The 21,296-nt window shown below is 40.5% G+C and overlaps 1 protein-coding gene across 1 annotated transcript in view; it reads left to right on the forward strand.

Moving 5' to 3' along the window:
* The window catches only part of ABCC4 (ATP-binding cassette, sub-family C (CFTR/MRP), member 4), a 148,234-nt gene that overhangs the window by 93,681 nt on the left and 33,257 nt on the right, over window positions 1–21,296 (forward strand). Inside the window, exons 21-25 of the mRNA XM_010006355.1 lie at window positions 9,006–9,156; window positions 9,781–9,900; window positions 16,603–16,713; window positions 18,202–18,302; window positions 19,439–19,630. Of these exons, the coding sequence (XP_010004657.1) occupies window positions 9,006–9,156; window positions 9,781–9,900; window positions 16,603–16,713; window positions 18,202–18,302; window positions 19,439–19,630 (675 nt within the window). The remainder of the gene's footprint in view (window positions 1–9,005; window positions 9,157–9,780; window positions 9,901–16,602; window positions 16,714–18,201; window positions 18,303–19,438; window positions 19,631–21,296) is intronic.

Here is a 21,296-nt window from a genome sequence, read left to right on the forward strand (position 1 = left end):
CAGGAATGCTGGACGATATTTTAGCAAATAATTTAATTGACTAGACCATAAGAACACTTAAATAATGCCGTGCAGGGTAACAGCAGTGGTCTGTTTAGGCCAGTGGTCTTTGCCCAGCCATAGCAGTAGGAGATGCTGTTTGAGTAGAGCATGAGGGCCTAGATACTTTCTGTGGAACATTTCCTTTTAGGTACCTCACCATTCAAAGTTTTGTACTGGAGGTGTCAAGAGGCCTATCCCTTCCCAGTCCTTTTACAATCAAGTTTTTTGCTTAATTTTTATCATGCTTGTAAGATCTGCCTCTTGCAATCCGATGGCATGAAAGCGGTAAGTTATTAGTTAATGTTTTTAATTAAGTTATCTGTATAAGTGCCCCTTCTGATGGGAGGAAGGCAGTAATTATCACTGAAAGAAAAACTGCTTTTAGAAGAATTATAAGTAGGATTAGTCTGAGGATGAGTATTAGTTCATCAGCCTCTGCTGATAAAGTACTAAACATGAGTGAAGAACAAAGTAGGAAGTAGTCCATTTGTAGAAGTGCTAAAAAGAAAAGTATCCATTATTGAATCAAATGTTTACATTTTGTCAGGGTGTTTGCTCAGTTGGGCTGTCTTGGGCTTATATAGCTGGGGAGAAGTTTTGGAAATGGCTTCTAAGATACTGGAGTGGCGCAGAAATGGTGAAGCCATTCTTTATTTTCTTTTAAAAATAACTTTTTTTGGCAGCAGGGACTGATGCAAAAGATAGAAAAATACTCTGGGAGTCTTCAAGGAGGTGGAACAGCCAACAAAGTGACCGCACTGGGCAACGGTGGGGCATGTTGGCATCCTTGTTTACATACAGATCTCAAAATGTCTTTAAGTTACTATAATGGAAAGGGATGCTTTCCATTACCTGAGAAGAGGAGTGACTTTGGGGTGGCTGGCTGCTGCCAGACATTTTTTTGTATTGTCTCAGACAGGTTCTGGCAAGAGCTGTTGAGAAAACAAAGCGCGTGTGTGCATGTTCTGTGCTCTCTCTGATTAATACTGCTTCCTCAAGCCATTGTGTCAAATTGTGCTTGGCATCTGAGGTGTCCCACAGGAAGATGTAAAATATTTGTCATGGTACAAAGATGACTATATTTTATGTGTGTAAGTTTTTGTGTATGTGCATTTTTTTTTCCTGGGAAGAAGAACAGTGTAAGAATATAGCAAGGGATTGTGGATGTTTACAGGAGAAGGTGACAAACCCAGCACTGCTGAACAACAAAACGTATTAATTTCTTATGTAATTTTTATAGGGAGGTAGAATAAAGCTGTAACTCCCTATTAACTTCAAGAGTAGGACCTCTCAGTTCTATGTATCTTATATATATATATACTACCACCTCGATGAGAAGCTCGACATGGGCTGCCAGTGTGCACTCGCAGCCCAGAGAGCAACTGCATCCTGGGCTGCATCAAAAGGGTGGCCAGCAGGGCCAGGGAGGTGATTCTGCTCCTCTACTCTGCTCTGGTCAGACCCCACCTGGAATACTGTGTACAGTTCTGGTGCCCTCAGCACCAGAAAGATACAGACCTGTTAGAGAGGGCCCAGAGAAGGGCCACCAAGATGATCACAAGGCTGGAGCACCTCTGCTATGAAGACAGGCTGAGAGAGTTGGGGCTGTTCAGCCTAGAGAAGAGAAGGCTCCAGGGAGACCTCATAGCAGCCTTCCAGTACTTGAAGGGGCTACAGGAAAGCTAAGGAGGGGCTCTTCGTCAGAGAAGATAGTGACAGGACAAGGGGGAATGGGTTTAAACTGAGAGAGGGGAGATTTAGGGTAGACATCACAAAGAAATTCTTCACTCTGAGGGTGATGAGGAAGGGGAATGGGTTGCCCAGGGAGGTTGTTGATGCCCCATCCCTGGAGGTTTTTAAGGAATGGTTGGATGAGGTTTTGTGCAACCTGGTCTAGTGGTAGGATTCCCAGCTCATGGCAGGGGGGGTTGGAACTTGATGATCTTTAAGGTTCCTTCTAACCTTAATGATTCTATGAATATATATAGATACTCATTGCCAAGTTGTGCCTTGCTGCCCAAATCACTGAGAAGACTTTAATGCAGAAGTGCCATGGGGCATAAGGTCCACTAGAAGAAAAGCATTTGAAAATATCAAATTGAAGATCCTCGTGAAGCTTTTACTGCTTATAAATAGAAAAATATGCTGTTCACAAACATTTAGAAGCGTGAGTGTTGGCTCTGACAGTATTGTGTTCCATATGCAGTGGGTAGGAACAGGAGCTGCATGTAGAGATAGGTAAGAAAGTAGAGGCCATAGATACAGTTGTGATAAAAGCTTGTCTTATTAGTGGAAAATGTGTTAGCTGGAAGGAACTTATGACCATTTCCAAAGGGCCATAGCAACTAACTTCTTAAGTAAGTGAAGATAATTGGTTATGAAAAGGAAAATAACCTCTCTATAATGCCGGAATGTAATACAGAGTTTTAAAATACAAGTATTTTGAGTGTCTGGCAGAATCAGAAAGTTCAGGGCTTGAGAATACATCTGTTTCTAAAGCATCAATACTTGGAAGTCTCAATTGAGGTTTTTGAGAGCTGCTATTAGGATCAAGACCTGCAGAAGATAGTTAAGCCTCTTGGCCCAGGGTGCCCAGAATGCCTGTTTCTAGCCCTTGTTGTAGGGCAAGAGATTAGTGACCATATGCTGCTTAAATACAACAGAATGGTAGCAGTGCCAATGTATTAAAGAAAACACCCTTTTTATTATAAGGTCACTTGTTAAAGAACAATTGGACACAGTTCTCTATGATCTCAAACAAATATTAAGGCTTCCCACTTAATGCCAAAATGCATGCCAACTCGAATGAGTGAGCATGTTGGTGGCATAGAAAAAATTTGCCCTGAGGAGCTAAGTGTATGCTTACAAAAACAATGATCCTGAAATACTATCTTATAGAGAAAAGAACAAATAAAAGGTGCTAGCATTAAGGATGTGATTGGGAATTTTGAGTACCTTTTTGTGGAATATATGACAGATCTGTTCCCCTGTTTGCAGTGACATACGGATTTAGTCAGGTAACTTCTTGACCACTAATAGCAAGTAGCAGGATTCAGAGGAGGAGAGGGTATATCACAGAAGATGAGCTTGCCGTTTTTTAAGCTTTTAGAGCTGGCACTATTTAGTTCTTAGCTGTTTCTTGACTCTTTTCTTTCACTCAGTTTATCCAAAATGGCAATTTTCATTTTTTTCCCTGACTGAGTATTGTTTTCTCCTTTCAGTGCTTTAATTGTCTTGTCTGTATATCCTCAGTTTACTCAAGGATGCACATTTTCCTAAAACTGAATTAATACTAAGAGCTGTCATTCCTGTCAAAGATTGCTGTCAATGGCTGCTTCAGAAAAGGGCCACATCTGAAATGTCTTTTAAATATTGGAGTTATGTGCAACACTCTTTTTCTGTACTCATAAGTCTTTGTTGCTTTTTCTCCTGAGACAAATCTGTTCCTAAAAATTTGATGCAAGTAATAGTATAAACAGCTGTATGTGGTTCTTTTTAACCAGTTCTGAAAAAAAAAACCAACCGTGAATTTTATTTAAAAGGTAGTTTAAAGGCAAGACTGCAGATTTAAACTCTGCCACTTTAAATGAATAAAACAAAGTAGGACTATTTATGTACTGGGATTACAGTGTAAAGGTGATATTTTTCTATTTGTAGGTTTCCTGCTTTTTTAGTCATAAAGGAGAAAAATGCAGAAAATCTGTGATGTGGTTTGAAATGCTGAGCTGGATGCAGCTGGCCCAAGTGAAGTGTTTATCACTCTCATCTGCTCAGTCATTGCAGTGTCTCTTCCCCAGGGAAGCCTGTCCTCTGGTGTGCCAGCGTAACCAGCCGCCTGTGCAGTTGTGTTTTAACAGAGCTGTGGGACAGTCAGTCCAAACAGTCTGGTTTGAAAAAGCATGTTAAAAAAAAAAAGTGTCCAAGGAAAATGTCAGAACTGGATTAGGGATTGATTGTGCGTGCAGTTTTTTGGCAGAGCCAACGAGGAAATAATTTGAGGGAGAGGGAGGGGAAGAGCAGGAAGGGTGATGCCAAGCAAGTATGAACAGAGTGGAGTTTTGTAGTTTCTTGACCTGGCTTTACTTCAGACAGTACAGCCTGACTCAGGGTGCCATAAGTTAATGCAGTTGAGTTTGCAAACTTGAAATCTAGAATATGCAGGATATGCACCATTGCTATTACTAAATTAGTATAGCTTCCTGGCAGTGTCCGTGGGCTAATGTAATCATTGGGAATGCATATTGGGGTCCAAGGAGCAGGAATTTGGGGGGTAGATGTGTTTGACTTCTGCTTAAATATTGGTAAAGCTGTTCCTGGAACATGACAGTTCTTGGGTGCACTTTGACTGCAGATTCAGTTGTCAAAATTTGTGTGTCTTGTTGGGCTTTAGATGCTTTGCTTTGCTGTAGTCAGAGAGCATCTAGTCAGTGCAGTTAGGGGACTCCTGAGTATTGACTTAAAGGATACCTGAATGACTTTCTGAACTCATCTGAACAGATGGGAACTTTGCTATGTAGGTCACATGTAGACTCCCACATTTAAGGTTCTGAGTCTCAAATCTCATCCTTTGGGCTCCACTCCTTCCTACCAGGTTACCAGCTCCAAGTCCAGACTGGTGTGTTTCCTGTGGTAGTAGCTGCTATATCATAGCTGTCAAACCCAGGTGGGCATCACACATCACACCAGGCACCTTGACAGACACAGTACTGCACACTACCCCTTATGCATACATTTTATAAGACATGTTGAAATAAATTGTAAGGTAGATTAAAAAAAGAAAAGAAAAATGGAAGACCTCAAAGATCTGACAGGTGTTTCATGAGAGAGCTGACAAAGGCAATCAATAGGTACTTTCATGAGGAGATAAAGGACTTTAGGAAGTGAGGGTACCTACCCACTGGAACAAAACACTGGCAGACCTGAAGGGTTCAAAACATCTCTCTGTGAAGGCTGTGTGCCTCTTTCAAAGAAGTACTTAGCCAAAGGTGAAGTATTGAGCTCAAGGCATAACTGATAGAAAATGGCAGTGTTTTATAGGATGGAAGGGTAGACATTCTCATGAGACATCTTGAAATCTCTGAATTTTGCTTTTGCATTTTTGTCTTGTCAACTTTATTAAATTACTTCAAATGGCTTGCAACTTGTCATAAGTTGTGTAACATTCTGTAAACGGTATAATTTCTGCAAGAAAAGGAAGAAGCTTGTGATTTTTGTATGGCTGACAGCATGGAATTTCCATGTTTTTCCAGGTTTTTATTGTTTTTTCTTTACTTCGCATTACATGCTTTTCTACTGTGTGGTTGTGGTACGGAAATACCTTGCTCTTCCTACAGCAAGACCAGTTTGAGATAGAAACTCCAGGATATCACTCTCAGCACATATAAGAACTGCAAATATGTAGGTCATCAGAAGATGACAGGAAAGCATGTTTCGCAAGTGAATGTGCTGATCAGAGCGTTCACTTCCCCAGAGGGCTGTAGGAGGGTATATTTGCTCTAGTGAGACAGTAATACAGAGGATTTCCTGAGGAAAAATAAGTCACAGTGAATGGAGTGACTGACCAAAGCCTGAGGGAAGTCTCTCAGAACTCTTGCAAGCAAGAGGGTAATTTCGAGAGAAACACGTGCTTTTCTATACTCTAGGAATAGAGTATGTGCAGTCTGGGAGTGGGAGATTCTTCTTTCTCCAGGGAAACTGAAACAAATTTGAAGGTGCATCTTGAACAATATGGCTCCATTTGAACACAAATTAGATTTCTCCATCCAGGTCTTTTCAGACTTCGTAACCTGAGTACCTGCTGTCTTTTGTGTAACGTGGTCTTGCTTCCAATACTGTGCAGATAGCTATAAAATACCATTATTCAAACCCTATTTTTTTCTAATTTAGCTATTGTTTTCTGCATGGTCATTACAGAAGACTTTTAAATGCTAAAATTACGAAAAATGGTAAAAGGTGCTGATTTTTGTAGGCCGCGTTTCTTTATGCAGGGAAGTCTTGCATGCTTGAAATTTTCAGTTGTAGGCTGATTCTGCTAGACAAGGTGTAAATATCCAGTCCTGAGCATTTCTTGCTGTTCAAATTGAAGTGCTTGTCTCCTGAGAGGAAAGCAGTCAGACTGCTTGTGTTGTCGTTTATCTCAGCCTACTGATTATCTTCGGTTATTCATGCATGCAGTGAATCTGCTAGAAGTTGGGGCAGTGTCCAGCTGAAGAGGTTAGTTGTCTCTTGTGAAACTCAGGAACTAAAGCCTTTGCCTTACCTCACGTGGTAACTAGATGATTACAGTCTGCAAATGCTTGTGTCTGGCTTTCAGACTACTTCATTAAGAATTAATTTATATGCAAGTTTGGTTTTCCAAAAAAACAACACACATGACTGATCCACCCTATCATAAATTTTTTTAATGATAAGGTGGTGCAGGCTCATCTAAAATTCCTTCCAAAGGCGGTGTCAGATTTTACTTTAGTCATCCTAACCATCTTTTCCTTCCCTGTATTTTTGCCGTAGCAAGGCTTTGTTTACATGAGCTCGATCCTAATAGTTCTGCTCCCACTCCCACCAGCACTTTGCAAAATGTTATGATTATCATCACTGAAATTTCAGTTTGGCTTTTTCAATTTTTATTAAGAAACATTTATTTTCCTTGTAATTCTTTTGGTGGAAGCACCTTTTCTCAGTGTTTCTCTTCAGGTTTCCAGCTGATGATATGAGGAGGCAGAAATATTTCAGAGACTGCTTTTTAGTGACTGTCTAGGGAGGTGAGGGAGGGAGAATGGCAAGGCAGCAGGTGTATAAAGCAGATTTGGGAATGAGTTGTCAGAAGGAAGGAACATACTTTGATCTCTGTTTCAAATTGAGGATGGATGTGAGGGAGTCTTTAGAAATTAGCTAGTGTGAATGGCTGACAGGCTTGGCAAAGGCAACAGGTGCTACTGGGGAAAACTGATATACACAGAAGAAAATTTGGAGGTGGTCAGGAATCTTTATTTCTTTTCTTCTCATGATAAAAACAAAATACACTTACAGGGTTCTAAAGCACGTTGGTGAAGTAGGAGAAAGGAAAGGCTGGCAGCAGCACTGCTTTATTTTGCTTTGTGCTGACATAACCATGTGCATAATTGATCCAAGGGAGAAATACTGTGCACTCTCGCTGCCATCTTACCTCCCTATGATCAAGTCTAGGTAAAACATTTGCAATCTGTGTATCTAGAAGCTCAAAAACATTATATTGTCGGTACCTTAATCCACAGATGAACAGTAGAGTGATAATGCAGCTTCCTTCAGAGCTCCTATCCTATAGCTGTTTTCCCTGATAGATTTGTGAGACCTTATAATGTGCTTTTCAAGATCTATGGGATGCTAAGGCTGTTACATGGGTAGATCTTCTATCATGAGCCAAGTATGATCTTGCCTAGACATAAAGTCTAAATTGGGCTGACTTGTGCAGTCCTAATGTGTAAGGTGTATGGGTTTGCTCTTTGGTCAGCTGAAATTAGGGTAAATTCAGAGAAGCCTCAAGAAAAAAAACCCAATAGATGTAGGGGAAAAGGTTATGTTTTGTGTTTGCTTTAGGGTGTGTGTGTGGGGGGGCTACCAGAAGTGCAACAGAAAATCGGTTGTTTCATAGGCACTTTCCATTAGAAGTGTTTGAAAGTCCAGGTAGCTGTCTGGTATCTGACCTTAGCTGACGTGTTGCTTAACTTTTCCTACTTGATGTACAGATAAAGGAACGGAAGCCTTTTTGCTGTAAGACATGCATTCTTGGGTTCTGGTGGTGGCTAATGTACTTTTGGCATCCAAAAATCAATCAGCCACAAAATTCAGGTGGAATCCACTTGAGCGTCATATGTGATGACAAAAAAGGTTGCTCCTCTACAGTCCATAAAATGGAGATCTTTTAGTAAATACTGTCATTTCTAAGGAATTTGTTAATGAAAATAATGCAGGAATGTAGCATTGAGCTAGAATTTCAGTTGTCTGAATTTTGTACAAAGTAGGTTTCTTTTTGTGTGGTTCCCTTCCCCACCCTTTTTTTTAAGGACCAAATGGGCACACCCTGATTTCAATATGCTGGGACTCCTGGCATACATACATACACAATTGATGTTCTGAAAGAAATTTATCTGCATATAATTCTTTTCGTAGTGTATTCAAGCTGAAAGCTTGATGTGAAGGATGTGAAATGGTCTGGAGGAAATGGGAAATTTGGTTCAGGAAGTTGAGCCAGGATCCATTCTCCTGGGCAACAGAGCTTCATTCCATATTATATCTAGTTTTCTCAGAGTAAATTCAGCTGCTCCTCTTGTATTCTGAAGTAAACCTGGTAAAAGTAGCCTCTTAAAATACTTCTCGCAGTGTTTAATATTTTCTTCTTATTTGTGACATTTTCCAATGCAATCTTTTGGGAAGAGAATGCTGACTTTGTCGGATACAGAGTTGTATTTCTAAGTGGGACAAAGTTGTTTTTAGGAAAAAGTTACAAGCCTGTATTGAAAGTCATTCTTCCAACTGTCAAGTCTTTCGACCAAAAGTCAGTCTTTCAGCAGTTTCTTTTTATGTGGAGTGAAAAAACATATATCCCTGATTCTGAAGATAGCTTGGGTCCATTAAAGATTAGTTGTCTATTTCATTAATCATCTATTGCTTTGTTACAGCAATCACAGAATAGTCCACAAATAAAGACACTAATGTTCAGTCAACCCATTTTATAAAGACCAAAACTCTTAGAGAACAATAAATGCAGAAGAAACCATAAACTGCATAATTACTCAAATTAGGTATTAACTGTAAATTCTTCAAGTTGCTTAAAAATAGATGTCGCTCATATGTTATACAACACTTTTAAATTTTGTAGCTATGTTTAAGTATTTAAGTGTTTCAATAGTGTGAAATAGTTTTATACTTGTTTTAAATTAAATTCTTCTGGCAAAGAGTTTTTTTATTTTGTTTCTATTGTTTTGCAGACCCTCCTACAGATTTTTGGTGTGGTGGCTGTGGCTGTGGCAGTGATTCCTTGGATACTCATCCCCTTAATTCCACTATTTATTCTTTTCATTTTTCTTCGACGATATTTCTTAGACACTTCAAGAGATATTAAACGTCTAGAATCCACAAGTATGTAGTTTGGCGGGACTGAATGGCAATTTGAACCCTGCTTATTATTATTTGAAATGCTAGTATTTTATGGACAATCTGTCAAAGATTTTTTCTATGCAAATGACTTCCTTATTGCCTTGGTTCTGAACTAGTGAATTACATGCTTAAATCCTGTTTTGTGTAATGACAAACCTTAGGTATGTCAGTTTAACCATCTGTAAGTAACGCTAGTTAAGAACGTGCTAAGTCATTGGTCTTTGGAACTTGCATGCGCATACTAATGGTGTTTCGGACCTAATCTGACTCCTGTGTCTGACTTTAGCTTGACTATGATATGAAATATTGAGCATTATGAATAACAAACATGGATGCCTCCTGTCATTAATAAAGCTCAATTAATTTCTTCAGTGACAAGCCATTGTTAAACACAAGGAGTGTTCTTGCGTAAATTAATCTGCTTGGCTGTCTGATTCGAACTGAGAGGACTTTAGTTAAAGATACTGCATATCTATTCTGAAAGGATGCAGTACAGTAGCTTGTATGGTTAAGTATCAAGTAGTAGGATTAAAGATTAGTGTGGTACAAAAATAATTAAGTACTGTCCTTTGGCTATTGCTAAGTTACTCTCATTTCCCTCTGTAGCTCGAAGTCCAGTGTTCTCCCACTTGTCATCATCCCTCCAGGGACTTTGGACTATTCGGGCTTTGAAAGCAGAGGAAAGATTTCAAAAATTATTTGATGCACACCAAGACCTCCACTCAGGTTTGTGATGAATTGATGTGAAAAATCTAATACTTTGCTCTGTAGGAGGGAAATGTCTTACGCCCTTAGCAACATGTATGTAATGTACATTAAAATCAGTAGTCTCTTTAGGGTAAAATTTCTCTGTTAGAACAAAAATGTTATTATCTGTCTAGATTGTGAGAGTTTACTTTGGGCTCTAACGTAATTTGAGATACCCGTGCATATGTTTTAACAATGCCTAAGATATACATTTTAAGTATGCCTGATAAAAATATTTAAAGCATAATTGTTGATGTTTTCCTGGGTTCCATCTTAAATAAGGGAGGGGGAGAAACAAGCTATATTACTAAGTGTTTAATCTTAAGCAGTGTGTTAGGAGTGGGCAGAGATGATTAATATAAATAGTTTTGGAAAATTTGTATAAATCTTGCTTCTTTTTTACTTTGAACAGCTTTATGGCCTCATATATGGTATTAATATCAACAGAAGGTTTAAAATATTAGTATTCTGCAACTATAAGTAGTATAATTAAGGTTTGCGCTGGGTTTCTTTACCTTCTCACAATTAAGTGTTCTCTTATTACAATGTTTTTAAAGATACAGCAGAATGCAAGTTTGCAGTGTTGTGTTTATTAAGATCTTTAATTTCCTCTGTCATAAGACATACAGGTACATTCTGTGGCTTTTTTGTAATTTATAGATGTCTAAGATTTCAGAACAGACCACCTGATCTTTTCTGAAGTACATTTTGTCACAGGCTGAAGAACTGTGCACACTGACCTCTGTGTTGAGTCCAGTAGCTTGTGAACAGGGAATCACATCTTCCAGGGAGGCACCTCTAGCTTTGAACTCTCCGTTTCTTAATTTTTTCACGTTGCTGCACATCTGACCAAATTAATTTTGGCAGTTGCTGGTAGGGAACACAAAGTTGTTTTTAAACTTTGTATTAAAAGACATCTTTAATGGATAAATTGCATATAGGTGTTTCACTATGAAAGAGACCTGTATCCTTTAAAGTAAATATTTTATTTTAAGGTCAGGTCTAAGGAACATAAACGCATTCTTTTTCAGTCAATTTTATGCATCCCTCTAACAAAGCTGTCAATAACACCCCTCTTGGGAAGTTCAGAAACCTACTTTTGAGATTAAGCTTCAGTGCTTGAAGTTGTACTCTTTTGTGTACCTATATGCTTCATCTTGGCGTCTTACCCACCAGATTATTTGGGATATACCAGTTTGCTTAGTGTGTACTGGGTTTTGGTCCTCAAAGGGAATATTAGCAGCTGTGTATATAAGCAGCAAAGGCAGCCAGTGACATCTGGACTGTATTAACAGGAGCACAGCCAGTGGAAGGAGGGAAGTGATTATCCCCCCCCAGCACTTGTTAGCCCATGTCTGGAATAGTGCATCTAACTTTGGACCCCCAGGTACAGGAAACACTCTTAACAAACTGGCATGAGTCCAGTGGAGGGGCCATTAAGATGATGTGGGGACTAAGAGGAGAGGTCTTTGTGCGAGGAGAGGTTGTGGAAACTGGGCTTGTTCAACTTGCAGAAGAGAAGGTTTAGAGAGGACTTAGTAGCTTCCCTCGAGGACCTATGAGGATGTTACCAAAAAGATTTTCAAGCTCTTCATAGTGGTATGTGGTAGGAGAAGCAAAAAAATGTAAGTTGAAGCAAGAACAGTTCAACCTGGACAGGAGGAAAAAATTCTTCACCATGAGAACAGTCAAGCAGAGAACAGGTTGCCCTGAGCTGTTGTGTAGGCTCCATCCATGGAGATAACTGAATGCTCAACTGCATAAAGTGTGGCGTAACGTGATCTGAGCTGAGATCTGACTCTGTTTTGAGAAGCAGGTTGAACTACAGCCCTGCTGGGGTTGTTTTTACCCTGAATGGCTCATTGATACTAAATGTGTGGTAGAAGAGGTTACTTTTCATAATAGCTTACATAGTTGTAGTCCTGGGTTCCTAAGTCTCCCAAAGAGTTTTTAATTCTTTCCTGCATCACAGGTGGCTTTCCCAGCCAGCAATGGTTTTGTTTAGTGCTTTTGGCTGGTATCCTCCTCTCTACTTAGGCAAGGACACTTGCTTCAAAACTTGTTTTTCAAGGATGCCTGTGAATTTCGTATTAAATAATCTTTAGGTTTAACCAAACCTAAGCTTCCTACCTGCCAGTGCAACAACTCTATAAGCAAACTCAGAAATCATCAGAAGTTATATAATGATTGGCCTTAGTCCCCACGAATGCTGTATTCCTGCATGTACAGTGATGCTGGTCACATTGGGAAGTTGCAGAATGACCTGTCTCAAGCTGGCAGTTTTGTGCACCTTCCTGGACAACAGGATCGGTGGAGCAAAGCCATGAAGTTGAAAAATCTACAACCCATATGTCCCATTTCCTAGTCTACAGCTACAATATTGCACCAAAATTACCTTCCATGTCACCAGGAAGCTGTCGCAGGCTCTGTTTCCAGGGTCACTGAGCTCCTGGGTTTCAGAGAGGTACCTAAATTATCACAGTGAATTCCATTTCTGGAACTAGGTTTCTGACCTGATGTGGCACTCTTTTCTGCATACATTTTCCTGTGTGCTTAGGTGTATGACTGTCCATTGGACCACAACAGATGTCTCTTCTTTAATTAAACCAGTGGTGAGGCATTCACAGTTATAGTTGATGTAAATGGGACTAAGAGATTACCAGCTCTAGACCTTACTTGGCTGCCTCTTTGTCATCCTCACTCTTTCTCTGTACTGCCCTCCCAGAGTTACTGGCCTCCTGCCCTTCTGTTGGCTGAGTTACTTGTATGATCACTCTGTAATCTGGCTATCCAAAATGATCTGCCTTGAACCCAGATTTACCTTCTCCCTTTTTTATAAAAGGGAGGGTTTTTCTAGTTTGAATCGTTCCCAACACTGGGCTGAGGAACACTGAAACAGTTGAAACAGCCAAAAAAATGAGATGGTAACCTTCTGCTGCGACTTGGTAGCAGCTGGAACTGTTTGCCTGACTGCAGCCTAAGCAATAAATAATGCCATACTTTGTTATGGCTACTTGACTTCTGAATTCAAACACTTTGCCTTCTGTATTGCAGTGTCTTTGCCTGCTATGTTCTGTATCTTGTACTGTAGGATATCAGTCTATGATGGAATTGGCACCAAATTGAATAATAGAATCATAGAATGTATTGTATTAGAAAGGACCTGTAAAGATCATCAAGTCCAACCCCCCTACAATAAGCAGGGACATCTCCAAGTAGATCAGATTGCTCAGAGCCCCATCAAGCCTCACCTGGAATGTCTCCAAGGGTGAGGTCTCCACCACTTCTCTAGACAACCTGTTCAGGTAATCCACCACTCTCATATTTCCTAATGTCCAACCTAAATCTACTCTTCTCTAGCTTAAAACCATTACTCTTTGTCCTATTGTTACATCCCTTAGTGAACAGGTCTTCCCCAGCTTTCTTACAGGCTCCCTTCAGGTATTAGAAGGTTACTATAAGGTCCCCCTGGAGTCTTTTCTTCAGGCTGAAGAACCCAAACTTCCTCAGCCTGTTTTCATAAGAGAGGTGCTCCAGCCCTCTGATAATTTTTGTGGCCCTTCTCTGGACACGCTCCAACTGGTCCACATCCTTCTTTTGCTTAGGACTCCAGAGCTGGACCCAGTACTCCAGGTGAGGTCTCACCAGGTCAGAGTAGAGGGGCAGAATCACCTCTCCTAGTCTGCTGGCCACACTTCTTTTGAAGCAGCCCAGGATGATGTTGGCTGTCTGGGCTGCAGTTGCACATTGGTGGCTCATGTCCAGCTTTTGATTCACTAGTACCCTAGGTCCTTTTCCACAGGGATGCTCTCTAGCATGTCGTCCCCCAGCCTGGATTGAGATCCCTGGTTGCCCTGGCCCAGGTCCAGGACCCTGCACTTGGCCTTGTTGAACCTCATGAACCACTCCTCCAGCATGTCCAGGTCCCTCTGGTTGGCATGCCATCCCTCTGGTATATCAACCCACCACCCAGCTCTCAATGCCACTGTCAGTATCATTAATGAAGATACTGAACAACAGTGTTCCCAATACGGACCTCTGAGAGACACCACTTGTCACTGTTTTCCATTTGGTCTTCGATCTTGACATACTTTCTTGTCTCTCTCCTGCCTGGCTCGCCATCAGTGTCGAGGTTTGGGACAACAGGACAACAAAGGAACAGCCCCGTGGACTCTCACTGAACTCCAATTCCCACACAAACACACACTCTAGGATGAGGAGGACAAAGCTCATGGGTTGAGACAAAGGACAAGGAGGGTTCTTGCCAATTAAGATCCCAGGCAAAACAGACTCAACTTGAGGAAAAAATAATAATTTAATTTCACATTAATCGAACACACACAGAACACAGACACACACAGAGCAGGGCTTGCATATGTTACCCCCACCCCTCCCTTCTTCCTGAGCCCAAATCACTTTGTTCCCGGTTTCTCTCCCTCCTTCCCCCCAGCAGCACAGGGGGACAGGGGATGTCACTCCACAGGCTGGTGGTTCCTGCTGCTCCTTCCTCCTCAGGAAGAAGGATTCCTTACAGTCCTGCCCTGCTTTCCCATGGGGTCCCTCCCATGGGAGAGAGTCCTCCATGAACCTCTCCTTCCTGAATCCTTTCCACGAGGTCCGGAGCTGCTCCAGCCTGGGCTTCCTACAGAGTCACGGGGGCTTCGGGAACAGTCACCTCCCCTGGCACCGGGGTCTTCCAAAGCTGCTTGATCAGAGTCCACTGGCAGCAAATCCTCTGGCCACAAAATCCTGCTTGTGCAGGTCCTTGCATTTTAGTTTGGCCAGCAGGTCTTGACTCAGCCTGGTCTCTTCCCTCCCTTATTTGATTTCTTGCACCTGGGGATCGAGAGCTATTGTGGTGTATGGAAAGCATCCTTAAATGTCTGCCAGCTCTGTTACCCTCCCTTGTCCCTCAGGACTGTTTCAAAGGGGTCCTACTGACTAGCACCTTGAAGAGCTGGAAGTTTGCTTTCCTAAATTCTGGTTCATATCTCTGAGGACTGTGAACTCCACCAGTGTATTGTTACTGCAGCCCAGGCTGCCTCCAGCCTTGACATCCCTGATGGGTTCACCTGCACTGGAGACCATCAGGTTCAGTATTGCCTCCCCTCAGATAGGGCTGTCTGTTTTCTGGCTTAAGAAATTGTGCTCAAGGCACTCCAGGATTTCCTACAGCTCACTGTGTTACTTTTCCAGCAGAAGTTGGAGTCATTGAAATCCCCCAGCAGTATAACAGCCTGTGAGCATGATGCCTCCTGGAGCTGGAGTAAGGATGCTTCATCAATAGCCTCCACTTGACCAGGTGTCCTGCAATAGACACCAACCACAAGGGTGTCCTTATTGCTTTGGTCTCTCATTCTTACCTATAAGCTTTCACCTTGGTCTTGGCTATTCTTTAGGGACATCTCACACTTGATCCAATTATTAACATAGAGGGCAACACCTCTGCCCCTCCTTCCTCACCTATCCCTTCTGGGCAGTTACAGCCATCGATAGCGACACTCCAGTCATAGGATTCATCCCACCAAATTTCAGTAATGGCCACTAAGTCATAGCCTTCCAGAAGCCTAGTAGCTTCTAACTCCTCCTGTATGTTGCCCACGCTTCATGCATTCATGTAAAGGCACTTCAGATGGGCTGTTGACCTTGTAATCTTTTTAGAGGAACACTCCTTAGCTCCCTTGAGGTGTTTCATGGATGTTTCCCTGTAGGCTCCTGAGGGGTGGTAGACCTTGTGTTTTTCAAAAATACTAGCACTGCCCCGCAGGTCCTCAGGTGTACTACACTCTGGCATCTCCCTAGCAAGCCCCATTACAAGCCCATCCCTCTTTGAATCTAGTTCAAACCCCTCTTTATGAGCTCTGCTAACTGTTGCCCTCTTGTCACCCCTAGGGTCATCTATAGTGGGTGTGTTTTTATTCCCTTTCCCCTTCAAACCTAGTTTAAAGTTCTCTCAATGAGCCCCATCAAGTCCTGACCAGGAATCCTTTTCCCCCTTGGTGATAGCTCCCCTCTATCTTCGGCCAGGAGGCCCAGTGCCATGTAAACATCACCATTGTTAAAGAACCCAAAATTCCACCAATGGCATCAGCCTCTGAACCATACTGTGGGCACCTGGAGGTGAGTGACCAGTGGAGTTGTCCTCCTGTGAACTTCCCTGAAAGAAAGTATTTCCATTTAGTCAATTGAATAGCTCTGTAGCTATTCTGGCTGTTTTGAGTAGCTCTTACGGGAGCTTAACCAGCTGTAGCTGCCTTACAAAGACTCGACTCTTGGGTTGTGATGTGTTCTAGCTAAAAGCTTGTGGACTGCAGTCCAGCTACAGCAAATGCAGTTGTACTTCTGTTTTTTGTACAAGACTCCCAAGTCCACTAGAGTTAAAAAAGAAAGAAAGGCTTCAATATTAAATAAATGGACCATGTTTCAGGCCTTGACTATTTTTCTCCCTGTTGGTGTATGATATACTGTGGTTGCTATTAGTGTGAAAACTAAGTTAGACCATTTCAGGAAAGCTGGACAATATCCTGATCATCATCAGTCCATACAGATGTGCACTTGAAGATGACAATGGTTGTGGCTTTTTAACAACTTACAGTATTAACACAAATTAATTTAATAATATTATACAGCTTAGTTTTCTAGTAATCCATGGTTCTTATGTCTTTGTAAAATACATTTTAGAGGCCTGGTTTCTATTTTTGACGACCTCGAGGTGGTTTGCTGTGCGTCTGGATGCCATCTGTGCCATTTTTGTTATAGTGGTTGCTTTTGGTTCCCTGCTTCTCGCCAAGAGTAAGTACAGATGTTAGAAAAAGTTCACCCAGTAATTACTATGTATAGTAATGTCTAATTCTTTTTCATAGTTTGCTGTTTCTAATTGTTTAAGGACTGTAATTAAGTTAAATGTGTTTTTTTCTAGATCATGATCTCTTCCTTGGTCTAGGGCTTTGGGGCTGTATCTGCTTTCCTGCAAATACTGGATGCAGTTCAGACATCTTCCGGGCTTAGGCATGCATCTACCATCCTTCCCAAATGTGCAAACAAACTTGCAGATCTGTAGTCTTTGCTTTTGAGATTCTGGCTTTAAGAGCAATAACAACAAATAAGTCTTTTTCTTTTCCCCCACCTTTGCCTTTCTTATTTGGGCCCGCAGGGCTTTGTTTTTTATACTGAAACACCCACAAAGCTACTTCGTTGCAACTTTTTTCCTTTCTACATGTGGCACAGTAGGCCAGAAAGCAAGCTGGAATTCCTAGGGATACTCTTCTAATATCTTGGATCAGCAGGATAGGCCAGTTCCAGAAAGAAAATCACCTTGTAATAATACATTTTATGTTCACTGTCACTCATGGACTGTCATTAATATATGCATCATCCAGGATGTAATTGGGTTAGATGTACTAGAACGAGATAGTCATCTAAAATACGAAGGAAGAAGTAATTATCTTGGACATGAAAATTAGTGCTAATTTGCTGGTTTTGTTTCTTTTCTTTTTCCTTTGGATAAGTTCTGTATATGCATGTGTTTTAACATTAGAACACTCTGTGCTGCTCAACACGGAAGGTTTTAAACTAGATTTGATGTTGCTAGAATGCAAAAAGACAAGTCATAACAATGGTCCTGAATCTTTCCTTGCCTCTGGATAAGGAGTAGCTCTCTTGAAGTCAATAGAGCTATGCTAGGATAAAGTTCAAGTAAGTCAGAGGACAATCATGCTTAGTACTGGGGCAGACACAATTAATTTATTTTGTGAGAGTAGACCCACTGAACACAATGTTTATATAAACAAAGAAAGAAAGATTCTGTCCTATTATTTTGTCTGATCACTTAAAAGAGTACAAAGTTGATACAAATGTTCATAACTTACTTGGAAATCAATTTACTCTCATTTTTCTTAACTTTAGGGGCTGATCTAATTCCTGTAGAAAAAAGTGAAAAGTTACTAGTGCTCAGTCAGATAAGAATTACCCTAGCAAGCTATGTACGTATAGTCTTGAGGTTGAACCTCAGTTTTTAGATAAAATGTCAGGCCAAGGAGAATTAGGATTATCTTCTCAAATATAAAGACAATTTACAAAGCGCACCCAAAAAAAATGCAGCGAAGTAGCTGTTCTGCCTGGAGCTACTCATTGCACAGGTGGCAAGTACAGTGCAGCCAAACAAACTTCTGGCTGTGATTCTTCCATCATGTACGTAACCTCATGAAAGTGAAGTTAACTAGGATTTCATGTAATTACCAGTGTACCTGTTTGATTCTCTTTTTTTCCTCTGTTCTGCAGCTTTGAATGCAGGGCAGGTTGGTTTGGCGTTATCCTATGCAATCACCCTCATGGGAACGTTCCAGTGGGGTGTTAGGCAAAGTGCTGAAGTTGAAAACCTGGTAACGTTTGTTTCTTTCCTTTCATGGTTGTGACACGAGGCCTTAAGGATGGGATTCCTCTTAATTAAATTAGGATATTACTACTGTAGCAAGCGATTACACTCTAAAGAAAAATAACCTGTCGTAGGGTATAATTTGTCTGACTGATGTTGAATGTCTGTTGAGACTCGTTGTTCCCAGTGACTCTCTCCATTCATAGAAAAGGGAGGTTTTATAATGTCCCTTTCCTTTTCGGCAAGAAGACTGTCTAGTTACAGTGTAGACAATTGCACTTCAGCTTGCTAAAATTGTTCGGTTTATACTGTTTTATATTTGTGATTTTTAATTTATTATTTAATCTTGTACTTTCAAATTGTATTTATAATCACTCATGGCATTTGGGGCCCTGTTAATTCATTGTAGAGGCTTGTATATTCTTAGTTTGCTGTAAGTTAACAAATATTTGAAAGTAATTTGTTTATATTCAGCTGAGGGGATTGTGTGTTTTCCAAAATACATAATGTAGAATACCTTCCACCAATTTTTAATGTTTGCTAGTATGTTCTCATTTGCCTATTTACTTTCTGAACTTAATACATAAGAAAAAACCCTATACAAATAACATATTGAACATAAGCTTGGGTTTTCTTTTGTGTTGTGTTGACAGTTGAAGGTTTCTTGCAATTATAATTTGCTAACCATAGCCTAGGAAATACATGTAGTCCTTTTGTTTAAGTTTCATAACAGATAAAAATTTTTGTCTGCCTGTGGCTCATATGGCAGTTTCATTTCTAGCTTTGTCTTCCCAACACACAATGAAATGGTGTCATCTTAGCCAAGGCTGACAGCTCTCATAGCTTAAGTTTAATAATATTTATGCTCCTACTTAGATTTGTAATGAATCCAGTTGATTAGAAATTAATGGCTATGTATCATGATAGATTTGGGTCTTTAGTAGAACATGAGATGGATTCTTTCCACTTTTTCAGTTGTGTAAAGTAAGCATAGTGTGGTACCAAGTATTATTAAGTGTGCTTAGAAGACAAACTCTAGAATAGTTAGCATTGAATCTTTGTAGTAAAAATACACACATATATGCATGCTATAGTTGCAATAAACTGGTGTTTAGTTATGTATGTCTTCTTTTCTCCCCCTAGATGATATCAGTAGAAAGAGTAATGGAATACACAGAACTCGAAAAAGAAGCTCCTTGGGAGACCAACAAGCATCCACCACCTGAATGGCCAAGCCAAGGCATGATAGCTTTTGAAAATGTTAACTTCACTTACAGTCTAGATGGACCTTTGGTGTTAAGACATTTATCTGTTGTAATTAAACCAAAAGAAAAGGTACGTACAGGGCTGTCTTTGGCCCTTCAAAAAATTTAGCAAAGTATGTAAGTTAACAATAAGCTGTGTGATAAAAATACATTATAAAATCTATGGATGTTATGAAATTAGTAACTGTTCTTTTAAACAATAAGCCTTAGTCACATTTAATAGCGAAAGTTGGAGCCTATTTATTTCCTATAAATGTAGCATAAATGTGTTTGGGAACATGACATTTCTGTCAAAACAAAGAGTTAAATATATACAATAGTTTTCTGGCAAAATTTGGCATCTGACAGGCATTCAAAATGCAGACTAAATAAAAATATTTGTTCAATTCCAAAGAAAATGCTTCCTGAGTTAGGAAATAAGGGAAGCAGTAGAGGGAACATAAATGGAATGAAGGGTGTCAGCACACAAGGTGAGCAGAGACAATAAAAAATAAGGAAGGTACACACTCTTGCACAGAGCCCTGAATGGAAGAAAGAAGAAAGAAATACAAATCAAGCTGCGTAAGTTTAGAATTGGGGATTTTATTTCAATTCCTTTTGGCTACCAATCCAATTAAATGTTGTCATTAATTAGATTGGTAGCCAAAAGAAACATAGGAATAAAACTCTTCCTCCTCTACAGATTTTGACTCTTCCTCCTCAGTTTTGATGCCATCCCAATTGAAAGAATTCTGCAGGGGAGGTCCCCCAGACAGAATTAAATTAGAGCCCCGCAGTGTTAATTTGTGCTTTGCTACATTTCAAATGCACATGTACTTTTCTGATTAGGATATCTTCCCTGAAAGGCTGATTCAACTCTCTACAGTCATTGTCCCTGTCTCATTTGTAACATGCTTTTCTATTCAGTCCCAAACTTGTTCTGTTGCTCAAGTGGACCTTTTTAATAACATGCATGTTACCAGAACTCTACCCAATTTTGCTGCATGGAGATATCTCATGGAATTGGGTATGGGTGAGTTAAACATGGTGTTTAAGAAGAGCAAAAGGGATCTTTACCTGCCCTCTATCTTTCTTGCCTATGGGCCATCTCTATAGCTGTTGTATGTTGCTCCAGTGTAATAGCAGACAAAAGGATTTACAGTTCTTAGTGAGAGGCAGAAATAAAATAAAAAATGGAAGCAAGAGATAATAGCAGTGTATGACTCAGTCCTTGGTGGGGACAAGAGAGGAAAGGGTGACTGGGGGTATTTATTTTTGCTGAGTGGTTGTGCTGTGGTTTTGTCATCCTGAAGTGAATTTGCCTGGCTTGAAACTATTGCCAAGAACTTCGTGTTTGTTTTCTCTGATGTTTTGCGCAATACTACTAATGCGACTGCCACCATGTAAAGTAAATCTCCCAACCATCTCTGCCCTTTAAGTAGGTTTTAGTGATGGGGAAGTGTTTCTTCAGAACCAGGTTTCCAGATTTGCTAGGGATTCTGCTTGTGTGGCTGTCAGTGAGAACTTGTATGCCTGCTCCTATTCTTAGCTTGTACAGACTTCTTGTGGATGCAGTGGCACTGGCAGGATGAATGAGTTTGGAGTTCTGCCGTGCTTGTGGATTTTTTTGTGGGCACCTCAGCACCCAGTTTGGGAAGCTGCAGGTATGGTAAGAATAGAAGATATGATGACTAGCAGATCACTTGTGCGTTAAGATCTCTTTTGATCTGCTTGTCTCAGCAATCAGGATTTCCCTA

This window comes from Chaetura pelagica, unplaced genomic scaffold, assembly GCF_000747805.2.
Source record: "Chaetura pelagica isolate M959 unplaced genomic scaffold, ChaPel_1.0 scaffold29, whole genome shotgun sequence".
NCBI lineage: Eukaryota > Metazoa > Chordata > Aves > Apodiformes > Apodidae > Chaetura > Chaetura pelagica.